This window comes from Myotis daubentonii, chromosome 2 (assembly GCF_963259705.1).
Source record: "Myotis daubentonii chromosome 2, mMyoDau2.1, whole genome shotgun sequence".
In the NCBI taxonomy this organism is placed as follows: Eukaryota; Metazoa; Chordata; class Mammalia; order Chiroptera; family Vespertilionidae; genus Myotis; species Myotis daubentonii.
In genome coordinates, this window is record NC_081841.1 from 58,003,615 (window position 1) to 58,027,759 (window position 24,145).

The 24,145-nt window shown below is 42.3% G+C and overlaps 2 protein-coding genes across 6 annotated transcripts; one reads left to right on the plus strand and one right to left on the minus strand.

Moving 5' to 3' along the window:
- Positions 1-268: 268 nt before the first annotated feature.
- ATP23 (ATP23 metallopeptidase and ATP synthase assembly factor homolog) lies at positions 269-18,213 on the plus strand. Of its 5 annotated transcripts, none has more exons than XM_059683430.1 (6): positions 269-533; positions 2,966-3,011; positions 3,937-4,018; positions 7,842-7,979; positions 11,581-11,664; positions 15,037-16,085. In XM_059683430.1, the coding sequence occupies exons 1-6, from the start codon at positions 395-397 to the stop codon at positions 15,238-15,240; spliced, it is 693 nt and encodes a 230-aa protein (XP_059539413.1). In that variant the 5' UTR covers positions 269-394; the 3' UTR covers positions 15,241-16,085. The 5 variants fall into 5 exon arrangements, with proteins under 5 accessions (XP_059539413.1, XP_059539415.1, XP_059539417.1 ...); XM_059683431.1 differs by lacking the exon at positions 269-533 and adding an exon at positions 699-783 and having other exon boundaries at positions 15,037-18,213; XM_059683432.1 differs by lacking the exon at positions 11,581-11,664 and having other exon boundaries at positions 15,037-18,213.
- Positions 18,214-19,067: 854 nt separating this feature from the next.
- Positions 19,068-20,981, minus strand: LOC132227841 (cell division cycle protein 16 homolog). The gene is given in 1 exon segment (XM_059683429.1): positions 19,068-20,981. A coding segment is annotated over 1 exon segment (1,428 nt). The 5' UTR covers positions 20,738-20,981; the 3' UTR covers positions 19,068-19,309.
- Positions 20,982-24,145: the final 3,164 nt, after the last annotated feature.

Sequence of the window (24,145 nt, forward strand, 5' to 3'; positions counted from 1 at the left end):
GCAATGGTCTGCAGAGGGCAACTACGGGGAGAGGGAGGACGGCGGACACCTTCGAGGGAGCAGGGGACTGACTGGCCAATGTCGCCCACGAGGAGGCGGCTGCGGAACGGCGCTCGTGGGGACTCGGCCCACAGCTTCCCGGGTGCAGCCGGGTGCAGCTGACGCCACCTCCGCGCCCCGCCCAGGCCCCGCCCAGGCCCCTCCCCGCGCCCCGCCCCGCGCCCTCGCCCCGCGCCCTCGCCCCGCCCAGGCCCCGCCCCTCGCCCCGCCCCGCGTTCTGTCCGCCTGGCGGAGGAGGGCCCTGGCGGTGCGTTTGGCGTGGGGGTGGCCACCTTTCCTGGCCTCATCCCGGGCGCCGAAGGCGGGAGGGAGCGGCGCCGGGTCCGCGGATGGCATGGCACGGGCTCCGGGCGCCGCGGGCCAAGCCTCCCCCGAGCAGCTGGCTCCGGAGCAGCCCCAGCAGGGCTTCCTCGCCCGCTTCCTCGCCGACGACCAGAAGTGCCAGCTCATGCTCCTGAAGACGCTGCAGACCAGTAGGAGCCGATGGGAGGCTGGGGCCGCGGGTGGCGCCGAGAGCGGGGGCTCCGGGTCAGCCCCAGGGCGGCCCGGCCCGGGTTCTGGGCAGCTCAGCGGAGAGACCGGGCTGGGTGGGCATTATGGGGGCGGCGGTGGGGGGCCCTTATAAAGGAGGCCCTCTTCCTGCCTGTGGATGAATGGGGAAGCGGGCTAGGAGTTTGCCCTTTTCGGTCACACTCACTGGTCTGACAGATAATCTGATTTTGTGTAAGTTATGCAGCAATAGGTGGACTTCAGGTCTGGTGAAGCAGAGTGTTGTTGTTGTTTTTTTTTAAATATATTTTTTATTGTTGATAAGGTGAAGCGGAGTTGTGAAGAGCCACTTAAGGCATACTTACTGCTGGCAGTGCAAAAACGACAGTTTTACAAACCTGCCCTTCGTGGGAAGGGGCCTGTAGCCTTCGTACATGGATGGGCTGCAGAGTGCAGGAACCCCTGAAATGGACTGGGAAACCGCGTGTGCATGCTCCTAAGTGCATTTTCTGGAGAGAGAGTTTATAGCTTCATTATATCCTCAAGACGCCCACGACCCAAAACGGTTACGAGCCACTGCTGTGGGTTCAGTAAGGACACAGCTACCTGCCCACCAGTGCCTGTCTTCCCAGGGGCCTTGCACTGGAGAGTTCTTAACTTATTTACATTGACAAGTTTACTTCAGACACATTTAGAAATCAGTCTCAAACGTACTTGTCCTAAAGCGAGGTTACTGATGCATAGTTGGCCAGTCACAGTTCAAAAGTCAGCCCCCCGGCTCTGGCTGGGTAGCTCAGTTGGTTTGAGCATCATCCCCATTCACCAAAGCCGAGGTTCGATCCCGATCCCGGGTCTGGGCACATACAAGAAACAACCAATGAATGCATAACTAAGTGGAACAGCAAATCAATGTTTCTCTCTCTCTCTGTGTTTCTCTCTCAAATCAACAATAATAAAAAAACCCATCCACCCCAAGGTTTTCCAACGAGTTACCAGCATATAGGGAATCAAGGGAGGTGGGTGGAGGAAGGGGAGTAGAGGGAATAATGACATTGTTTTTACAGTATGTATTGGGTACCTCCTAGGTTCTGGTGTGGGAAAATAAAATACCAAGATGACTAAAGACCTTGCTTTTAAGACGTTTCAGTGGAACCCGGTGGAAAGAACATGGGATACAGATTAGACATTGGTTCAAATTCTGGTCCCTCTCCATTAGGTGTAGAAGAGCGATTTAACTCTCTGATCCCGCTATTCCTATCTGCAAAGAAGAAAGGGGAGGGGCGGGAGAGGCCTAAAAATACCTCTTGTAGGGTTGTGAGGAATAGATTTTATGAATGTAAAGTGCCAGCATATCAGGAGCTGAATAAAGGGTAGATGTTCTTGCAGTGGAAGAGCCAAGCGGTGGAGGAAAAAGTTGAGATAGGATGTGAGGTGCTGGACGTGAACCCCCGTGGGAATGAGCAGGCCTCAGCCTTCCACAGGGAGGGCTACTGGGAGAACCTGTTGGTGGTATTAAAGCTTCAACCTACAGCTTTGAAATTCTATACCTGAGGCTGGGGTGACTGGAGAAACCAAGCCTCATGGGAGATTTTTGTTTTCTTTTTCTTCAAAGCAAATTGTGTGACCCTTCCGTCCCCCCGCTGATGCTCTGCCCCTGAGCAGCTGGCCAGGGCGGCTCTCTGTTTTTTGAGGCTACTCGTCTATTGTATCAAAAGCTTTAATTGTTGGGGAAAATCCTTTCTCATACTGAGTTGAAATTTGCCCCCTCTAACTTCTACCCCGTGGTCCTTGTGCTATCCTCTTAAGAAATAGCAACCGAATCTATTCCCACACGGTACCCCTTTAAATCCTTGAAGCTACTGTGGTCCTAGTTATTTTTCTCCTTTCCAAGTCCACAAATCCTTTCTTGCGTCTTGCTGAACATAGTCCTGTGCTGTGCTAATCGCCTTCCCTCAAGGAAGAGCTTCAGCTGGCAGGCCCCGTGGAGTGTGGTGCTCAGCCTGGGACCCGAGCTGCAGTGTGGTCTGACCCGATGGACAGCAGTGGGGCTACTTCCTGCGTGTCTCTGAATCTGGATGCCATGCTGCTGTCTGCTCCTATGGATATGGCCCAAAATGCCCCCAATCTTTGATCATTGAACTAAAATGGCCTTTAAAAACATATTTGAGCTTATCTAAGATGTTTGGTAGCACCCATCTTGGTATTTGTATCAGTGCTTCATTTCATTACAGTCTTGCTTTTTGTTAATTTAAGGCTGTCTTAAAAAAAAACAAACCAAAAACCACCCTATTTTAATATAGTATAACTTCATTAAGATTTGTGAGTTGCTTTTTGATAATATCTTATACTGCTGTTTGGATAATTTAATTGGCTGTTTATTCAATTAGCATACATAATCGAATCAATATCTTTTTAGATCCATATGTCAAACTTCTACTTGATGCCATGAAACGCTCTGGTTGGTAAGTAAATCTTTTTGAAGTGCTGCTCTATGTTCTGCCTGCTGAAAACAAAATCCAAAACACTGGAACCACTTGTATTTCACTTTAGGCCACAGAGTCTCTTTTTCCTTTTTTTAAAAAATTACTTTTTTATTGATTTCAGAGAGGAAGGGAGAGGGAGAGAGAGATAGAAACATCAATGATAAGAGAGAATCATGGATCGGTGCCTCCTGCATGCCCCTACTGGGGATTGTGCCTGCAACCCCTGCATGTGCCCTTGACTGGAATCAAACCCGGGACCCTTCAGTCCGCAGATGGATGCTCTATCCACTGAGCCACACCGGCTAGGGCCACAAAGCCTTTTCCATATGGTAGATGGTAGTGATTGGCTGCATTCTCTCCAGACAAGCCTTATGCTTTCCAGACATCTGCTTTAACTCCATATCTCTGGCTCTACCGTTCACCTTGGTTATTTATTAAACACAATACTTAAAACCTTTCTTGTAAGTAATTACTAAACCTGGCTTTTCCACTATGCCAGCCTCAGCATTCTCCTAAATGCAAAACAGATCTCAGCTGGTTATGTCAGAACTGCCCAGGTGTTGTTTAACTTTGAGGGTATTAATGGAAGTGACTTTTGATCCACTTCTTACCATTCTGGCCCGAGGACAGGAACCCCATCATATTTCCAGTATGGTCTTAATTAGTTGACCAAATGCTCTGTGGAATCATAACGTTCATAGAATTTGAACTAGGATAGATGTCAGAGGTAATATCCTTATTTTACAGATGAAAAAGCTGAGTCCTGAGGGTAAGTTGCTTTCCCGGTGCTTCCCATGTGTCAGTGTGGAGGGGATTTGATGCGGGCGCCCTGGCCCAGGGCAGCTCCCTGTGCCACGTGCACACTGCTTCTGGACATCGTCTCCCATTCCTTCTTGCCTTTTAGTGCCGTTAACAGAGAAAGACACTTCTCTTGTGAAGACTGTAATGGGAATGTCAGTGGAGGCTTTGATGCGTCAGTGTCTCAGGTAGGCATTTTTGCCAACTTGTTTTCTTTCCTCCCATTTCTCCTGCGGACCTTCCCCATGCTGGGGATCGTTCGTTAGACTGTGTGTGGGATTCAAAAAAGTGAAATAGTCATGGTCCTTACTCTTAAGGAGCTCACCGCTTCACAGGGGAGATGAGACATGAACACAGGCAAGGACACAAAGGGCGGCAGGTTAGACTCTTTTAGGTGGGCATGGTTGCCACAATGGGGCAGTGACATGATTGACTGAAAGGTGCCCACTGATGCAGCTAGAGGTCATAGAACCTCTTCAGGGCAAAGAAGACAAAGACTGTTGCCCACACAGGGGAAGCATGAGCCAAGGTGGCGTGTTGGGAAAGAACAAGGTGTATTTGTGGAATAGCATGTCGTCTGGTTTGCTGGAGGGCAGGAATACACGGGAATTAGGGGAGATAGGATGGGAATGAAGGAAAGCCATATGGTGGGAGGCTTTGAATGCTAAGCTAAAGAGTTTCACCTTTACATGGTGAGAAGTGATATACACCTTTGACAATTTTGATGAGGGGAGTGAGATTTCTCATTTGTAAAACATGAGTAATGCCCTGACCGGTTTAGCTCAGCGGATAGAGTGTCTGTGGACTCAAGGGTCCCAGGTTCGATTCCGGTCAAGGGCATGTACCTTGGTTGTGGGCACATCCCCAGTGGGGAGTGTGCAGGAGCTCTATCCCTCTCCCTTCCTCTCTGTAAAAAATCAATAAAAATATTAAAAAAAATAAAACATGAGTAATGATTGTATCTAAGCCTCATTAGCTGTGGGGCATGGGCAAGTTATTGCCTTATTTTCAGTCTCCTCACTTGTAAATTAGTAATCACAATATCTATAGTGCTCAGATTGGGTCTTGGTAAGTTCATTGCCCCCCTAGGATTAAATAGAGTGGATATTTTGAACCTTCATCTTACTTCTCAGCAGTTTTGAACACAGTGAGCACCCTCTTACATTTTTTTAAAAATTAAAATTGTATTGTGAAACATCTCATTTATACAGAGAGGAAAAAACCTATATGTACATTTTTTGGTCATAATAAAGAATGAATACTTGTGTAACTGCCACCCAGATGTGAGAGAGAGCGTTGCGAGGACTTTGGAAGCCCGTGTGCCCCTCTTAGATCACATGATCTCTCCTTCCTTATTCTAACTCTTGTGGTACTCACCCCCTGCTTTCCGAGTTGCTTAAACATCCAACAATGTGTTATTTATGCCTGCTCTTAAGGTTGATTCATGGAATACTTTGAGTTATAGGTAATACTTTGTAGTTTTATGAAATCATGCAGTATATCATCTTCTGCAACATTTCTTTTGTTCAGCATTGTGAGATTCTTCCATGTTGTGTATACCTTTGGTTTATTTAGTTTCACTGTTGGATAGTATTCCATGGTGTGTCTGTACTACAGTTTACCCTATCTAATATTGATTCTTCCCAACTTTGTTATTTTGAGCAACGCTGCTGTGAATATTTTTTAACTTTTCTCCTGGTGCACATGTGCAAAAAATTACTGCAAGGTATATATTTAGGAGTGGAATTGCTGGGTCATATGGTATGCATACATTTGACATTAGCAGGTCATGCCAAACACTTTTCTTCCCATGGTGCCCGGTGTACAGCACTCTTCTGGTAGTTCTTTTGCTAGCTCACCTTTCTCTGTCAGCCCTTCAATGTTGAAGTCCCTTAATTCTTGGTGTTAGAGCCTTTCTTTTTTACTCTATACTCTGCCAAGGGGATCTCATTTATTTTCCTAGGTCAGAGCTCTCCTTTGAACTCCACATTTGTATATCCAAGTGCCTACTTAATACCCAATCTTGGTTGCCTTAAAGGCACCTCAGATCTGACCTGTCCAAGTCCAGATTAATTATTATTTTTTTCAGATTGATGATTTTTACCATCCCCTACCCCACCCAACCTGGTCTTTTAGTTTTGCATATTTCAGTTGAATGGTACCACCATCTATCCTATTATACAAACCAGAAATTCAGTATCATTCTTGATACCTCTGATTCCCTTTGCATATTCTATCCATCACCAAATTTTTAGTATATTTTTAAATTGATTTACTAGAGGAAGGGAGAGTGAGAGAGAGAAACATCAATGAGTCTGTCTCTGGGGATTGGACCCGCAACCTGGACATGTGCCCTTGACCAGAATCGAATCCAGGACCCTTTAGTCTGCAAGCTGACTCTCTAGCCACTGAGCCAAACCAGCTAGGGCTATCACCAGATTTAAAAAATATATATATTTTTATTGATTTCAGAGAGGAAGGGAGAGAGAGATAGATAGAAACATCAATGATGAGAGAGAATCACCCACTGTCCACCTCCCTCATGCTCCACATCGGGGATTGAGCCCGCAATCTGGGCATTTGCCCTGATGGGGAATCAAACCATGACCCTCTGGTTCATAGACTGATGCTCAACCACTGAGCTATGGCGGCCGGGCCCATCACCAAATTTTATCTAATTTACCTCCTAGATAACATTGTTGGCTTCCTCTATCCTAGCTCAGGTCCCATTACCTCTTGCCTAGAATACTTCACTAGCCTTCAGCTAGTCTCTGCATCAGTTTTGGTCATCTTCTGCTTATTTTTCCAACTACAGTCAAAGGAATAAAAACAAAATAAAACCAAAGCACCCCCCATTTCACTACTTCCTTTCAGTGACTTCCCACTGCTCTCAGGATAAAGGCAAGGCGTTCAGTTATTTGGCCACTGCTGACCTCACCAGCCTTATCTGATGCCCACCACCTCAAACTCTGTGCTTCAGAAACATAAGCCTGCTTCTCAGACATTCTGTTCCTCCCACCCTCCCCATGCCCTTTGCCTCGGTGTTCTCTCTGGTATGCTCCCTCCCCTCTCCTCAAGTTTACCTACCATTCGCCCATTAGATCCCAGTTTAAACATTCCTTCTGCAGAGAAGCCTTCCCCAGCCCCCAGACCAGGCCAGGTTCTCTCATTGTAGGTACTCATGCCAACCTGGGTTTTTCTTCATGACAGCTGTCATTGCATGCATTTAAACATTTTGGTAAATAATGATTAATTTCTATCTCCGTTAGTAGATTATAAATCTACTAAAAGGTCTCCATAAATATCAGTTGAATAAATGGATGTTGAATGGTAACTATGATTAGGTTCTCTCATGTCTTTATTATTCTTATAGGGTCCTGCTCAGTGTGCCGTGGGCTTTTTGCACTTCTTTCTGAAGGTCTTTCTGAGCATTTTTTTCTGGCAATTCTAGTAGAGTGGGACAGTGGTGGTCATTCATTGTTGATTCATTGCTCATTCAGAACCTCAGTCAGAAGCATTTTACCTATATTCTCATTGAATTCTCACAATTCTATGAGGTAGGTACTCTAATGATTTCCTTTCATAGTTGAGGAAACAGAGGCACAGGGAAGGTAGGAAACTTGCCCTCGGTCATCGAATTAGTAAGGAATGGGGCTAGAATTTGAATCTGTCAGCTTCTTCCGCAGTCCACACTCTAAATACAATGCTGTGGAGTCCAAGACACACTGATACAGTCAGCCAAGGAGGACAGTGTGTGAATACGTGTCCTCCATCTAAGTGCTGTGATAGTCCAGAGAGGAGGGAGGAGAGAAGTTAGTCACTGGGAAGGCTTAATGGAGCATGTGGTTGTACTGGACCTTGACGGACAGAGAGTGGTGGGGTCAGTGGAGAAAAGTGGGTGGAGGCAATGCAAGCAGGTAAGTCCCCCTCATGTGTGGGAGAGGATGGAATCCATGAAATGAGAGTAGATTTTAGACATAACTGAACTTCTCTTATTTTGGTGCCTCCTAGATTGTTTTGTGCCAGAATAATATCCGTAATCAGGCCCATATGAACAGAGTGGTCACCCACGAGCTCATTCATACGTTTGATCATTGTCGTGCTCATGTCGACTGGTTCACCAATGTCAGACATTTGGCCTGCTCAGAGGTGAGTTTTATTGTAAATGATATCTTTTCCTCCCTGCAGAACACTATGTTTGAACTATTTATTAAAGTATTTTATTTAAACACTAGAGGCCTGGTGCACAAATTCGTGCACCAGAGGGATCCCTGGGCCTGGCCTGAGGGATCAGTCTGAAACCGACTCTCTGACATCCCCCGAGGGGTCCTGTGCCAGGGGTCTTGTCCCAGCATCAAGAAGGGTTCAGGAATCTGGAAAAGGGGCTGTGCGTAGATGACATAGGAATCCGGGGACTAATAAAGAGTCCGGAGACGAGATAAAATTTTGAAAGGCATTGGGGGTCAGAGGACCTTCAGCTAAAGGAACTAAAGACTCCCTCCTTGTCTAGGACCCTTGTTTTTATTAACACAATTTGTCCTGAGGCAAGGTGGAGATAATACACTTCAAAGGGTAAGGTTTCAAAGGGTACAGAAGCATTGTCAGTTTGGGGACTAGCCTATTTCTGTTCAGGTGTTTGGTCAATAGGAGGCAATAACATGTAGATTAAGATGCCCTTTAACTGTCTGGCAGCCACTATCAGTTTCCTATTCAGGTTTGGGGAAATGCCTTTAGCCATTCCCAACAGGTGACTACACGTGTGACTCAACCCTGTTGAGTCCCCAGGTTTCATCAACCTTTTGATGAAGCTCTTGAAATTATGACATGCTGGAATTGGTTCCCGGCAGTCCTGGATTGTGAGAGGGCACAGGCCAGGCCGAGGGACCCCACCGGTGCACTATTGGGGCTGGGGAGGGACACAGGAGGTTGGCCAGCTGGGGAGGGACTGCGAGAGGGCTCCAGGGCGTGTCCAGCTCATCTTGCTCAGTCCCGATTGATCGGCTGGACCCCAGCAGCGAGCTAACCTACCGTTTGGAGCGTCTGTCCTCTGGTGGTCAGTGTACATCATAGTGACTGGTCGACTGGTCAACTGTCTGCCCCCTGGTGGTCAGTGCACGTCATAGTGAGTGGTTGAACAGACTTAGCACAACATTAGCATATTATGCTTTGATTGGTTGAAAGGCCAACTGGACGACCAAACACTTAGCATATTAGGCTTTTATTATATAGGATACTCCTTCTCTTACTGTGATAGCTCCATGTTAGTCTTGAATTTCTGTTTCTAACTATTGAATACAAATTTTTGAGACATACAGAAATTTTAAGTTTTTTTTTAGAATTGTATTAAATATAACCTTTTTAATCCTAAGAGTAGTTATTAACTTTAATTATAATAGACTATTTCTTATGGAATAAACTATATAACAAAAAAATTAAGGGCAGTTAACATTTACTGAGGGCTGTGTGCCAAACACTGTTCTGTTTGTGGATTCTTTTTTTTTGAAGTGAACATATCCTCAAGATTTTATTGTTACATAATAAAACAAAATACGAAGCTTAGAACTAGATCACCAGGCCCTGTCTCTCCTTATCTCCTCCTAGTTCAATGTGCTTGCGTCTCTTAATAGCCAGTGTTCTCTTAGATCTTCAGTAGGGCTCAACACATTCAAGCCTCAGCACAATCTTCTTTAAATAAATTTTAAAAAATTTATTGATTTTATTATTTAAAAAATTTTTTGTTGAAAGTATTATATATGTCCCCTTTTCCCCCATGAGCCCCCTTTACCCTCCCCCCTCCGCCCCAAGAAAGAGAGAGAGAGAGAGAGAGAGAGAGAGAGAGAGAGAGAGAGAAAGAGAGAAAGAGAGAAACGTTGATTTGTTGTTCCACTTATTTAGGCATTTATTGGTTGATTCTTGTATGTGCCCTGACTGGGGATTGAACCCATAACCTTGGTGCGTTAGGACAAATGCTCTAACCAACTGAGCTAACTGGCTAGAGCTTCAGCACAAACTTCTGTGTAGTTTTAGCCTTTTTGTGGAAAATCAGCTTAGTGTGCCCACCACAGCCACTCTGCTTCCTGTCGTAATGCCGCTTTCCCTGTGCACAGAGAATCCCTGCCTGGCTTGTATTGTTACTTTGTGGGGTTTATGCTCGTCCCACTTTTTACAGAAAAGCCAGCGGGTTTTAGGAACATTCTCCATGTTTGCGAGAGCGCTGTCGGCACGGGAAGCGTTTGTGGATCATAGTTGTTACAACAGCCCATGGAAGCGGATACTATTTATTTATTTATTTATTTATTTATTTATTTTATTGATTTTTTACAGAGAGGAAGAGAGAGAGATAGAGAGTCAGAAACATCGATGAGAGAGAAACACTGATCAGCTGCCTCCTGCACACCTCCTACTGGGGATGTGCCCGCAACCCAGGTACATGCCCTTGACCGGAATCGAACCTGGGACCCTTCAGTCTGCAGCCCGACGCTCTATCCACTGAGCCAAACCGGTTCCGGCGGAAGCGGATACTATTATCCTCATGTAATATCTGTGGAAAGTGAGGCATTTGTTTAGATTCCATACTTCAGTAAGTGAAAGAGGCAGTTTTACAACCAGGGTCCCTAATTGGCTTTTGTGCTGCTTTCTATAGGTAAAGATCCTTTCTTGCTCTAGAGTAAAGCATAAAAAGATATTTATCAATAAGCACTTTGGATTGCTCTAAAAAATATACATATAAATATAAATATATTCCTAGAGAGACATAAGTATTTCATACTTGCATTTCATTAATCAAAGAGTGCAATGTATTGAGAAGTTAAAAAGCTAATATAAACTTCAAGCTTATATTTTATAACTTAGATTATTTTCTCTTTCCCTTAAATTAATAAGCAACATCACTGCATCTAATTATAACTCATTATTTGGAGAGTAGACTGAATCCTGAGTTTTCTTTTTTTTTTTTAACTTTATTGTTGACACTATTACAGATGTCACCCCTCACCTATTGCCCATCTCCACCCATCCTCTGCTCCCCCTTTCCTCTGGCCATCACCACACTGGTGTCTGTGTCTGTGGGCTAGGCATATATATTCTTTGACTAATCCCTTCACCTTCTTTCATCCAGTGCTCCCTGTCCCCCTCCTGCCCCGTTCCTCCTGACGGCTGTCAGTCTGTTCCATGTATCCCTGCCTGTGTTTCTATTTTGTTCAGTTTATTTTGTTCATTGGTGAATCCTGAGTTTTTAAATAGGTCTCTCTCGGGTGTTATGAAACTTCCTGCCTGTTGGCTAAAATGTGTAAGTGCCTTGAGCTCTTCAGAGGAATAAGACCGTGTTATTGTGAAGTAACATGAAGTGGGTCATTCTGTTTGCTATGAATTAGCGAAAGTGTGGCCAGGTTAGCTGTAGAATCTATGTGGGTAGTTCCAAGATTTTTTTCATCTATTAAAGCTACTTTTTACTTAAAAAATGTAGTAAATTAGAAAATATGTCCTAACTTCAGGTTGTCATGCACACCCAGCCTGGTGCCTTTGGCAGTGTCTGTCGTAGCTCATGGATAGCTGCTCTCTTTCTTACCTGAAGAACTTCTGGAGTCAATAGAGTTTAAAAAATCCTTTCAAAAAAGTCTTACAGTTACTCTGATCTCAGAAAAGCATGCTACTTTTATATATTCTTTTACAATTAAAAAGATTGGTTGTTATAAAGGCATAGAGCACGGGCACTTATTTTCTTTTCGTTTGCCTTCTGTCTGTGTGATAGATTCGAGCTGCTAACCTCAGTGGAGACTGCTCACTTGTGAATGAAATATTCAGGCTACGTTTTGGATTAAAACAACACCATCAGGTAAAAACTAACATGAAGTCACTTACCTTTAAGAGTCTAAGAGTGGAAATAATGAATAAAGAAATGAGAAGTACATTTAGTATTTGAAACTTGGAAGAACTACTTACGTGAAATGAATACAAACTGTATACCGTTTAAGCCAAAGGGATGGAATTTAGTTCTGTTTTATAATTATGGGTGAGCTGTGTGCCTGACTGAAAGATTTTAATAGTGAAAAGAACTATTATGATCTTGCTCTTGGGACACTTGTGGATGGGGTAGATAAGGAGTGGAAGTGAAATCACAGCCTGTCTTGCTGTTACCCTAGCAGTCCTGGACTTACATTTTTAAACTACCACTGTATTCTCAAGGTAAAGAAGTAATACTTTTCAGAAGAGACTTCACTGTGGCACAGGTTACGGTGGTGTATTAGTGCGCCTTTGAAGGATGTATGATGTCATAGCAAAGTTTTGGATTAATACAGGTTGAATATGATCACATTGTTTGCGGGTAGTTTTTATTGCGCGCTAACAGGTGGCGCGGGCCATTTTTGCTAATTTTTTGCGCAAATGGCAACGTTCAGTAAAATTACGATAACTTTAGTTTACGTATTTATACATTACCCGCATTCTACCGCTAGTCTATAAAAAACGTATTAATACGTGTCCTGCGCTCTACTACTTACAGTCAACGTAAAACGTATAAATACGTTTCCCGCATACAATGTGTGATAAACTGAGCTGAGAGGGGTTTTGTAGACAAAACTAAACAAAACGAATAACAAAACCCCAAAAGGAAATTAGAGGCGAGATCATCCCGTTAGAGAGCTTCGCTATCACGTCATACATCTATCCGCCACAGATGGACTTGGGGAGAGGAGCATGGAACCGATGGACTGATAATGAATATGAGCAGTTCTGCCCATAGCAACCAAGGGGCTCTGAGCCCATACTTAGGGAAAGGCTGGTGAGAGACTTTCTGTGGAAAGAGCGTGCTGGGCTGATTTGTGAGGGTCACGAGCATCAGGATAGCAGTTCCAACCGGATAATAGATGCAAAAAAGGGTAGGCTTGGAACAACAACAGAAAGACCCTTGGTTCTCTCGCGAAGAGTCACTCATCTCTAGGGTGGAGGGAAGAAAATCCAGTGAACTACTAAGAGAAGGTGTGACCTTGTGAATGGGAGCTAGAGGAGAAGCCTGCTGCTTGGAGAGGGTAATGCCTTAGGTAAGGCTGTTATGCTTTCAGCCTGTGTGAGTCAGCTTAGTGATATGGCGCTGAGCTGCTGTGCCACATGTCTTCTGTGCCCTGGGATCCCTGCGCCTCCCCTCCAGTAAATACAGCTTGGGCTGCATTTGGATGGCCTGTGTGTTCTGGCTCTCAGCGGGAAGGGTGGAAGTAGAGGATAATGTGGTTAAAGCATGTGATCCAGGGCCCAGAGTATTTGAAAGAGAAGTCTCTCCTTTTTCTATTTTAAAAAAACTTGGGTAGCAGCAGCAGAAAATGAATAGAACTAGCAACAGGAAGTAACTATGGGGAGGTAGTGGGAGCCTGGTTGAGGGAGAAGAGTGTTAGGGAATGGAGTTCTGCTTTTGTACCCAAGAAGCATAAACATCAGCCCAGCTGGTGTGGCTCAGCGGTTGAGCATGGACCTATGTACCAGGAGGTCACAGTTCGATTCCTGGTTGGGGCACATGCCCAGGTTGCGAGCTTGATCCCCAGTGTGGGGCGTGCAGGAGGCAACTGATTAATGATTCTCTCTCATCATTGATGCTTCTATCTCTCTCTTCCTCTCCCATCCTCTCTGAAATCAGTAAAAATATATTTAAAAAAAGAAGCATAAACATCAACCACAGTAACTGATTGTAAATTTGCACACTTTTAACAGAAATTTATTACATCTACAAAGAAGTGAATCTGAATTGTGATCTATACTTGTATCTCCCTGTGTCTCCAGGAGACAAATTTTTACCAAGGGGAGAAATTTCCTCTGTGGCAATTGTGGTTGTGGCTTCGTACCAGTCTTTCTCTCCTTATTCCTTTATGCCTAGGGTTTATTTTAAAAATCAGTGTTTGGTGTAATTTAGATTGAGAAGCACTGTTTTATATTCCAGTATCAGTGAGCATCTCCAGGCTGGGCATGCTGATCAGGCCAAGTAAAACTGGGAACATGCAGAGAAAATCAATGATTGACAGGATGCACAGCCTTCAGAACCAGTGTTTGGTTATTTTTCAGGAAAATGTTAAATGCCATTCTTTTGAGTTTTCGTTTGGGCCTGTGGGGAAATACAATGAATAAAAGCTCTTCAAGAATTGGAATGGTAGGACCTTATCTTTCTTTCTTTCCTTTTTCAAATTAAAAAAAAATATTTTTATTGATTTCAGAGAGGAAGGAAGTGGGAGAGATAGAAACATCAACGATGAGAGAGAATCACTGATTGGCTCCTTCCTGCATGCCCATCACTGGGGATCAAGCCTGCAACCCAGGCATGTGCCCTGACTGGGAATTGAACCGTGACCTCCTGGTTCATAGGTTGACGCTTAACCACTGAGCCACACTGGCTGGGTGACCTTATATTTCTTAAAATATTTAGAATACTCAGAAATTCTGGTTTATTATAATGTAACATTAGGTAAATTATCTTCTTAGAAAGAACACTTGAACACCCATGCAAAGAACACTCAGAAACAAACAAAAAAAGTTTGATTTGTTTTTCCCCTGAAAAATGAAGACATCTTCAAACTATGTGTATATATTTGTGGTTTTCTATTGCTTGCAGGGGATAGTGTTTCTCTCAAAGGAAAAGTTACTTAGCATTGCTCAATGCAAAGGAAAAGAGTTACAGAAATAAAGTATATTTTACATTTATTTAAATTTTATTAAAAATCCAACCAGAACCTTATTTATCCACTTTTCTGTGATTTTGCCAATTGGGACTTATTGTTTGGCAAACACTGTCTAGAACTTCAGAGAATGACATCTGCTTATTTTACGTATACCTAAATAATTTTTAGAGTGACCTAATTTCTTTTTTGGAATGACAGAATGAAATAATAGGAAAATAAGTTTTTTTTAAAAATATATTTTTATTTATTTCAGAGAGAAAGGGAGAGAGAAAGAGAGAGAGAGAAACATCAATGATGAGAGGGAATCATTGATTGGCTGCCTCCTGAATGCCCCCCACTGGGCATTGAGCCAGCAACTCAGGCATATGCCCTTGACCGGAATTGAACCCAGGACCCTTCAGTCCACAGGCCGACGCCTATCCACTGAGCCAAACCAGCCAGGGCAAAAATGAGTTTTGATTATGGTTCAGATATTATATAAAATGTTATTTCATGGTTAAATTTTCATATAAAACTAAAGCCACATCCTTTTTTTTTTTTCTCTTTAGACGTGTGTCAGAGACAGAGCCATTCTTTCTATCCTGGCTGTTAGGAATGTCAGCAAAGAAGTAGCTGAAAAGGCTGTTGATGAAGTTTTTGAATCTTGTTTCAATGACCATGAACCTTTTGGAAGGATCCCACATAACAAGACATATGCAAAATATGCTCACAGAGACTTTCAAAACCGTCATCGGTACTACTCAAATATATGAAGGCAATGACATTTTATATTACAGAGCCTCAGTGATCATGAAGAAAATATGGTTCTCAGGTGCACAAATGTATAAAACATAAATGATCAATTAAATACAGATAAGACAGAAGATGCTGATCCTAGTATATTATCAGAAAATGTAACTCTGGTGAAAAATGGAACTGCCTTAAACGTCAAGGCAAAAATTATATCTGTATAGCTAACCATTTGGTGAATAAGGCAAATCAATTACATTTTTGTATTTTCTACATTGTACTTGTGTTTTTGATTTTTGTGATTTTATTTTTATTACATACTAGAGGCCCAGTGCATGGATTCGTGCACCGGTGGGGTCCCTTGGCCTGGCTTGCGCCCTCTCGCAATCCAGGAACCCTCGGGAGATGTCAGAGAGCTGGTTTGGCCCGATCCCCGCAGGCCAGGCAGAGGGGACCCCCCAGTGCACGTGCACTGGGCCTCTAGTATGCATATAAGATCTTTGGTTAATCTCTTCCTGCCCTCCTCCCTCCCCCCTTCCCTTTGAGATTCATCAGTCTGTTCCATGTTTCCATGCCTGTGGTTTCCGCTCCTGTGTTGAGCGTCTGCCCCCTGGTGGTTAGTGCGTGTCATAGCTACCAACTGGTCAGCCAGTCGGCCGGTCGCTTAGGCTTTTATATATATAGATGATTATTTTAATATTTGATTAAGAAAACTGTGAAGTGGTACCTTGTATAATGTTGATAGGAGACCACTGTTGGTATTTACATTAAGTGTAAAGAAAAATGTACTGATTTTATTTATAGGACATTTGTTGAGATGTCATGATCAAAACATTTAATGAATGAAAGTTGGAAATAATTCACTCAATGATCAATGCCTACCCCACTCTCTGTTCTTCTTTCCACATGTATGTGGAGACTATATGGTTCAGTTTTCTGGGGACAGTTTTTTAAAAATATGTTTTTATTGATTCTTTTTTCTTTCTTTTTTTCTATTTTAAGTGAGAGAATAAGGGAGAGGAGTAGAGAGATAGAAACATTGATGAGAGAGAAACATTAATCGGCTGCCTCCTGCATGCACCCCACTGGGGATTGAGCCTACAACCAGGAATCGACTGGTGACCTCTTGGTTCATGGGTTGTCGCTCAACTGCTGAGCCACACCAGCTGGGTGTTTTCTGGGGACAGTTTTGATTAGATTTTTTAATTTTTTAAAGAAAAGTTTATTGCCCTAGCCAGTTTTGCTCAGTGGATAGAGCATTGGCCTGTGGACTGAAGGGTCCTGGGTTCAATTCTGGTCAAGGGCACATGCGTGGGTTGTGGGCTCGATCCCCAGTAGGGGATGTGCAGGAGGCAGCCGATCAATGATTCTCATCATTGATGTTTCTATCTCTCTCTCCCCCTTCCTTCCTCTCTGAAATCAATAAAAATATATTTAAAAAAGAGAATAGTTAATTGATTTTTAGAGAGAGAGGAAGGGAGAAGAGGGAAACATCCATGCGAGAGTGTAACATCGATCGGCTGCCTCCTGTGTGCCTCCCACTAGGGATCGAGTCTGCAACCTGGGCATGTGGCCTGACCAAGAATCAAACCGGCAACTCTTCCATGAATGGGATGATGCCCCACCAATTGAGTCACACTGCCAGGGCTTTCTTTATTTTTAGTAAAGGCCAGTACAGTAAATTCACAATGCAATTTAAATTTTATATATATATATATATATATATATATTTAATCCTCACCCGAGGATATGTTTTTTAGAGAGAGAGAGGAAGGGGGAGAGAGAGAGAGAGAGAAACATTGATTAGTTGCCTCCTGTATGAACCCCAACCGGGGATCAACCCACAACCTAGGTATGTGCCCTGGCTGGAAATTGAACCCACAACCTTTTTGGTATATGGAATGATGCTCCAAGCAACTGAGCCACTTGGCCAGGGCTAATTTTTATATATTTATAAGATTTTTCACATAATCATTCTTAAATATTTTGTTTAAGTCCTGATATGAGTTTTGAATTCAGAAAACATGGTCCTTTTATCTGTCCCTCTTTTTTTCTTTTTTAATCTGACCCTCTTAACTGGTAACTGCATCTTCTAGCTGTCTTAGCAAACATCTCTTGGCCTATGTCCATACTGAAAGACACTGTGTGTATAGGTGGTTAATTAAGGGTTCAAACATAATGAAGTTAGCAGGATTCTTTCTTTTGAGCTAAAATTTGATTACATATAAATTGTAAAGTGATAACTCAAGCTTAATAACTTATTAAACATTAAAATATGATTTGAAGATTCTTGGGAAGATGGTGGAATAGCAAGCAACAAATCTGTCTCCCCACCTAGATAAAATTATACTGACAGAATCTATTTAATGTAAATATTTTGGACTTCTAGAGTCTATTGAAAGCTTGTAACTTCCAGGGGGAGGGTTGGGAGGTAAATTGAAGCTAATTTTGGCCATTTTCAGCTGTTAGCACAGTACTAGTTACTCATCTGTCACTAGTGTGCCTTGTTGCAGGCAGCTATGCATGTTTTCCCAAAACAGCTTGTATACAGATTGTGGGAACCAGACAGGAGGGGTGGGGGCAAAAAGCCCCCTGTCCTCCATATATTTGGGATCTGCTCTGATTGCTCATTGCTGCTTCTTTTCACAGAGGTTCAGACAGAGAGATGGTGGCATTGTTACACTTCCTCCCATTTTTACAAACTGCTTCTCATCTGTCTGAAATGACCTACAGTGTACTATTTAAAGGGCTGATGCCCTTTTTTCCCCCAATTAATTTTTCTCTTTTCCCCCTTTTGGGAACCATACATTAAAGACTAGAAAATTAAAAACAATGGCATATACAAGGGAAATTAGAAAGTCACTATGCATGCCTAGGGAATGGTACAGGCTCAGAAAAGACCCAAGAAGACCTTAAGTTTATACTTTTAGGCAGACCCTTGGTATAGGGACAACAGCAACAGCAAAAATCTCCAAAAAAACAAAAACAACAACAAATAACAAATGAACACCCCCCCCCCCGCCCCCAACCCCAAAACAACAGCAAACCCTGGGGAAGAGGGAGAATCTGATTTTCAGAGTTACCTTATTAGATTCAGATGTCAAGTGTTCAGTCTTTCACATTGAGTATGATGCTTGGTGTGGGTTTTCCATATATGGTTTTTATTATGTTGAGGTAGTTTCCTTCTAGTCCTAGTTTGTTGAGTGCTTTTATCAAGAAAGGATGTTGAATTTTGTCAGACGCTTTTTCTGCGCCAATTGAGATGATCATATGGCCTTTTCCTTCATTGCCAATGTGGTATATTACATTGATCAATTTTCAGATGTTGAACCATCCTTGCACTCCAGGAATAAATTCCACTTGATCATGGTGTGCAATTCTTTTAATATGCTGCTGAATTTGGTTTGCTAGTATTTTTTGAGGAGTTTTTAACAATGTTCATGAGAGATATTGGTCTGCAATTTTCTTTTCTTGTAGTACCTTTGTCTGGCTTTTGTATCAGAATAATTCTGGCCTCATAGAATGAGTTGGGGAGTGTATCTCCTCTTCAGTTTTTTCAATAAGTTTGAGAAGGGTTGGTATTATTCTTTAAATGTTTGGTAGAATTCACTAATGAAGCTAGGAATTTCCTTTGTCAGATTTCTGGTTGCTGATCAAATCATCTTACTAATGATAGGTTAACCATATTTGTAATTCCTTATGGTTTGGTGTTGGTAGGTTTTGTGTTTCTAGGAACTTGTCCATTTCATCTAGGTGATCCAATTGTGGACATATAGTTATTCACAGTACTCTCCTTTGATCCTTTTTATTTTTGTTGGATCAGTAGTAATGTTCCCACTTTCATTTCTAATTTTTTTTTTGATGCTTTACCTTCTTTATTCCACTATGTATAACTGTTTTGTAGGATCAGAAAATATCTGCTGCAAAGGTGTGCTATGCAGTCTCTTAAGGCCGGTCTCTGTTCCTAAATGTAGAAGTATGGTCTGGATTCATGTTAAGAAATGGGAAATTCTTAAGACATGACACGGATGTGAAGAACACTGACTGACCTACTCTACGCTAGGACAAAACAAAGTCAGGACCCATTTGGAATCACGTACTGTGGTCTGACATAGATGTCTCTAGCATCATGTCACTTTCATTCATTTCAATTTCAAAGGTTTCTTCCAAAGAAGGTCTGGAATCTGGAGTTTTCCTTGAGGTTTCCAGTGGTGTAAGCCCTGTTTCTTCTGTAGTCTGTTTTTCTACTTCAAATTCCCTGAAATCCCACGGAGGTGAAATAATGTTTTTTAGTGTCTTCATTGTATGCACATCAAAGTCATAACATTTTAATTTGTCTTTAATGTCTGCTCCAATATAAGCTTCAGAATCACCAATGTACATTTTAGTGCAATGACCAAGCATTGTAACAGAAAATGTATCATCTCGCCTAAGTCCAAGGGCCGTATGGAAATAGTCCACAGCATTTTCAAAGTTGCCCATCAGACTATGGATATACCCTATGGCAGAATAGGTGGATGCATTTTGCGGAATTAATACCAATGCCTGACGGTGATAATCCAATGCCTCAGCATACTTTTTAAGTTTTCTGCAGACATGCCCCAAGTTGTTCAACAAAGGTTCCCATTTGTCAACAGTTACCTCATTCCCAATTGCTTTAATTTTTTCCAAAGCATCAAGAAACCATTTTTCTGCTGTTTTCCATCCTTTCATCAGCTGTGCTGCTGTGAAGTAAGCAGCCATTGCTTGATCATGTTCACTTTCAACTGCAAATGAATGTCCATATGCTATCCACGCAGGCCCATAGGTCTTCTCAAGTGTCGTAGCTTTACTGAGATATCTTCTGGCATGTTCATTCTTATGACCAACCATGAGATAATAGCATCCCACTGCAAACCAAGAAACAGGGTTGCTAGGATATAAATCCACCAATTTATGAGAAAGATAGAAAAGTTCATTTGCTTTATTCAGCTCCACAAGTGTCCCTATATGTACAGGTAAACAATTTGCATGGAAAGGATCTTTTTCCATTACTACAGAAGTAAGCTTGTAGCACATTTTAAAATCACAGTTATAATAATGTCTTTCAGCTAAAGATACTACCACATCCAGATTCTCTTGCAAACCATCTACAGACTCGGGGATGATAGTTTCACTCGGTTTATTATACTTTTTTAATTTGTTCTCAAATAGAAAACGTAGCAATTCCTGTTCTTCAGTACAGAGCTTATTAAGAGGTAGTGATTCAAGAAGTTCTTTTTCTTCTTGGGCTGTCAACATGTGGTGTGATGTCAAAAGATCAAATGCTTAGAAACAATAGACATCGAGCTTCAAAGCTTCTTTATAGCTATAGGTAGCTAGGGTTCGGTTATCTAGAGCGTCATAGATTTTCCCTCGTAAAAGACAAATAGAACTCTTTATTGAGGACTGTGACATTTCCCAGTCATTGGGGGTGTCTTTCAAGCCACTTTCATCCTTTAAATACTTCTCAAATAATCGTTTGTTGATAGGCTCCTCCATATCAAGAATATCGAGAGCCTGCTGATGCTCTTTCGCAGCATAATGACATCTAGCTGCAAGGTAGCGGCAAGATTCATACAATTTATCTAGTTTTCGTGACCGAAGTGCATGAGCTGCTCTATGATATTGTGCTGTCAGGTAAAGACACTGAGCCAACCAATAAACGTCCTGGGGTTCCTCATGAGAGAGTGAAGCTACTTTATCGGCCCAAAATAGAGCACTTTGATACTGTTGTAGTATATGGTCAATTAATCTATGACAAAGGAGGCAAGGATATACAATGGGGTAAACATGGTCTCTTCAATAAGTGGTACTGGTCCAGGTACTGCCGGACGCGCTTCCGCAGCCGCTCCAGGTTCATGGCCGCGCTGCCGCTGCCGGGGTTCCGGACGAGCGCCCTCCACCGCGCGCCTTCCTTCCCGCTGCCCGCGGAGCAGACCCGGAGCCCAGTCCCGCGCCGCGATCGCCCTAACCCCGGCTGAACTTCATTTCTAATTTTAATGATTTGAGGTCTCTCTTTTTTTTTTAGTCCATCTAGCTAAAGGTTTGTCCAGTTTGTTGATTTGTTCACAGAACCAATTTTTTGTTTCATTGATTTTCTATATTGTTTTTAAGTTCTGTTTTACTGGTTCCTGCTCTAATTTTTATTATTTATTTATTTCTGCTAGCTTTCAGTTTAATTTGCTCTTCTTTTTCTAGTTCCTTAAGTTGTAGAGTTCAGTTGCTGATTTGAGATCTTTCTTGTTTTTTAACATAAACATTTATAGCTATAAATTTCCCCCTTAGCACTGCTTTTGCTATGTTCCAGAAGTTTTGGTATGTTATATTTTTGTTTTTATCCATCTCTAAGTATTTTCTAATTTTCCTTGTGATTTATTCTTTACCCTGTTGGTTGCTTAAAATTGTGAATTTTTCAATTTTCCTTCTGCTATTGATTTCTAACTTCATTCCTTTGTGATCAGAGATGTATGATATCTATCTTCTTAAATATGTTGAGGCTTAATTTGTGGCCTACCTTGGAAATTGTTTCATGTGCACTTGAGAAGAATGAGTATGCTTTTGTTGTCTAGAATGTTCTGCATACGTCTGTGAGATCTCATTGTGTCTTATGTTGTTCAAGTCCTCTATATCCTTAGTTATCTTCTGTCTGCTTGCTCTATTCATTTTTGAGAGTGGGATAGTAAATCCTCTAACAATAGTTGTAGAACTTCTATTTCTCCCTTCAACTTTGTCAAATTTTTGCTTCACATGTTTTGATGATCTATTAGTGTGTAAATGTTTATAATTGTTGTATCTTCATGCTCTATTGAATTTTTATTAATATATAATGTTCTTCTTTGTCTCTTGTAATCTTTTTTTAAATTTAAAGTCTATTTTTTGTCTAATGTTAGTATAGCTATCCTTGCTCTCTTTTGATTACTTATTTGCATTCTTTCACCTTTTTAAAAAATGTTTTTATTGATTTTAGAGTGAGAGGAAGGGAGAGGGAGAGAGAGGAAAACATCAAAGTGAGAGAGAAACATCTATTGGTTGTGTATCCCAACCTGGGGTTGAACCCTGGGTATGTGTCCTGACTGGGAATCAAAATGCCAATCCCTCAGTGCATGGGGTGATGCTCAACCAACTGAGCTACATGGGCAGGGCATCCTTTCATATTTAATCTATTTATGTTTCCATCTTACAAAGATGCCAAGACCATTCAATGAGATAAAAACCCTCTAAGATGAGAAAACTGGATATCCACATGCAAACTAATGAAGTTGGACCTTTATCTAACACCATATACAAAAATTAACTTGAAGTGGGTCAAACTGCATCAAAGACACAGAGAGTGAGAAGCATAAGATGTTTTTAATTGATAAGTTAGCCTTTGTTTAAATTAGACTCCTATTCATTGAAAAGTATTAAGAAAATGAATAGGCAAACTATGGACTGGAAAAATACGTATATTTATCTGAGAAAGACCTCTTACGTGAAAATATAAAAACTTTGTGTACCTCAAAAAGACAACCCAGTTTAAAAAAATAGCAAAACACTTGAACACACTTTACAAAGAATGAGACATAATTGAACAATGATACAAAGAACACATGAAAAATGTTTAATATCATTAGTCATCAAAGAAATGAAAATTAAAACCACAATGAGAAACCACTACACACCCACTAGAAAAGCAAAATATTTAATAGACTGCTGAAAAAATTTATTAGGTGTGAAGCAAACAGAGCTTTCATACATTACTGGTAAGAATGTAAAATAGTAGAATCACTTTGGAAAAAGGTTTGACAGTTGCTTGTAAAGTTAAACATACACCTACACTTCGACTCTGCTATTCAAAGCTAGGTATTTCACTTAAGAGAAATGAAACATACACAAAAAGACTTTACAAGAATGTTCATAAGAGCTTTATTCATAAAAACCCCAAACTGAAAACAACCAAATGTCTACCAATCCTATATAATAAAGAGGGAATATGCTAATTGGTCCTAATGGTGTCCAAGTCATGACCAGTCGAAGGTGTGCGTGCACAAGAGCTGGGGGCAGGGATGGGGTCGGGGACTTGTGCCTCCAGGATGTGAGGCTGCCACCGTGGACGTGGACGGCCCCCCAGGGAAGTGTGCGCAGGCCCACGGTGTGGTCGCCAGGCCCGGAGGGAACATCAGGTGGGGGCGGGGCCTTGGCGGAGAGCTCTCAGCACTCCTGCGCTGGGGTCTGAAGGCATGGAGAGGAAGGGAGAGCACATAGGCAGTTAGGGGGATCAGGCCAGGAGGGGAGAGCAGATAGGCAGTTAGGGGGATCATGCCAGGAGGGGAGAGCAGATAGGCAGTTAGGGGGATCATGCCAGGAGGGGAGAGCACATAGGCAGTTAGGGGGATCAGGCAAGGAGGGGAGAGCAGTTAGGGCCATCAGGCCAGCAAGGGAGCAGTTCAGGGCATCAGGCAGGCAGGCAGGTGAGTGCTTAGGAGCCAGTGGTTCTGGATTGCGAGAGGGATCCCAGATTGGGAAGGATGCAGGCCAGGTTGAGGGATCCTCCCACTCCTCCCCACCCCCTGTGAACAAATTTCATGCACCAGGCCACGAGTAGAAGAATGAATAAACAAACTGTAATATATTCCATGGAACACTTCTCAGCAATAAAAAGGAATGAATTATTGATACAATAAGATGAATGAAGCTCACAGACATTATGCTAATGAAAAGGAGCTTAAGATACAAAAGAGTACTTACTTGATGGTTCATGCCTATGAAATTATAGAACAGGCAAAACTATTCTCTGTTGGGAAAAAACAAACAGAATAGTGGTTGCCTGGAGGGTGGGGGAGTGGACAAAAAATTGACTGGAATGAACGAGAAGGAAGTTTTTGGGGTGATGGAAGTGTTTTATATCTTATTTGTGATGTAGGTTAC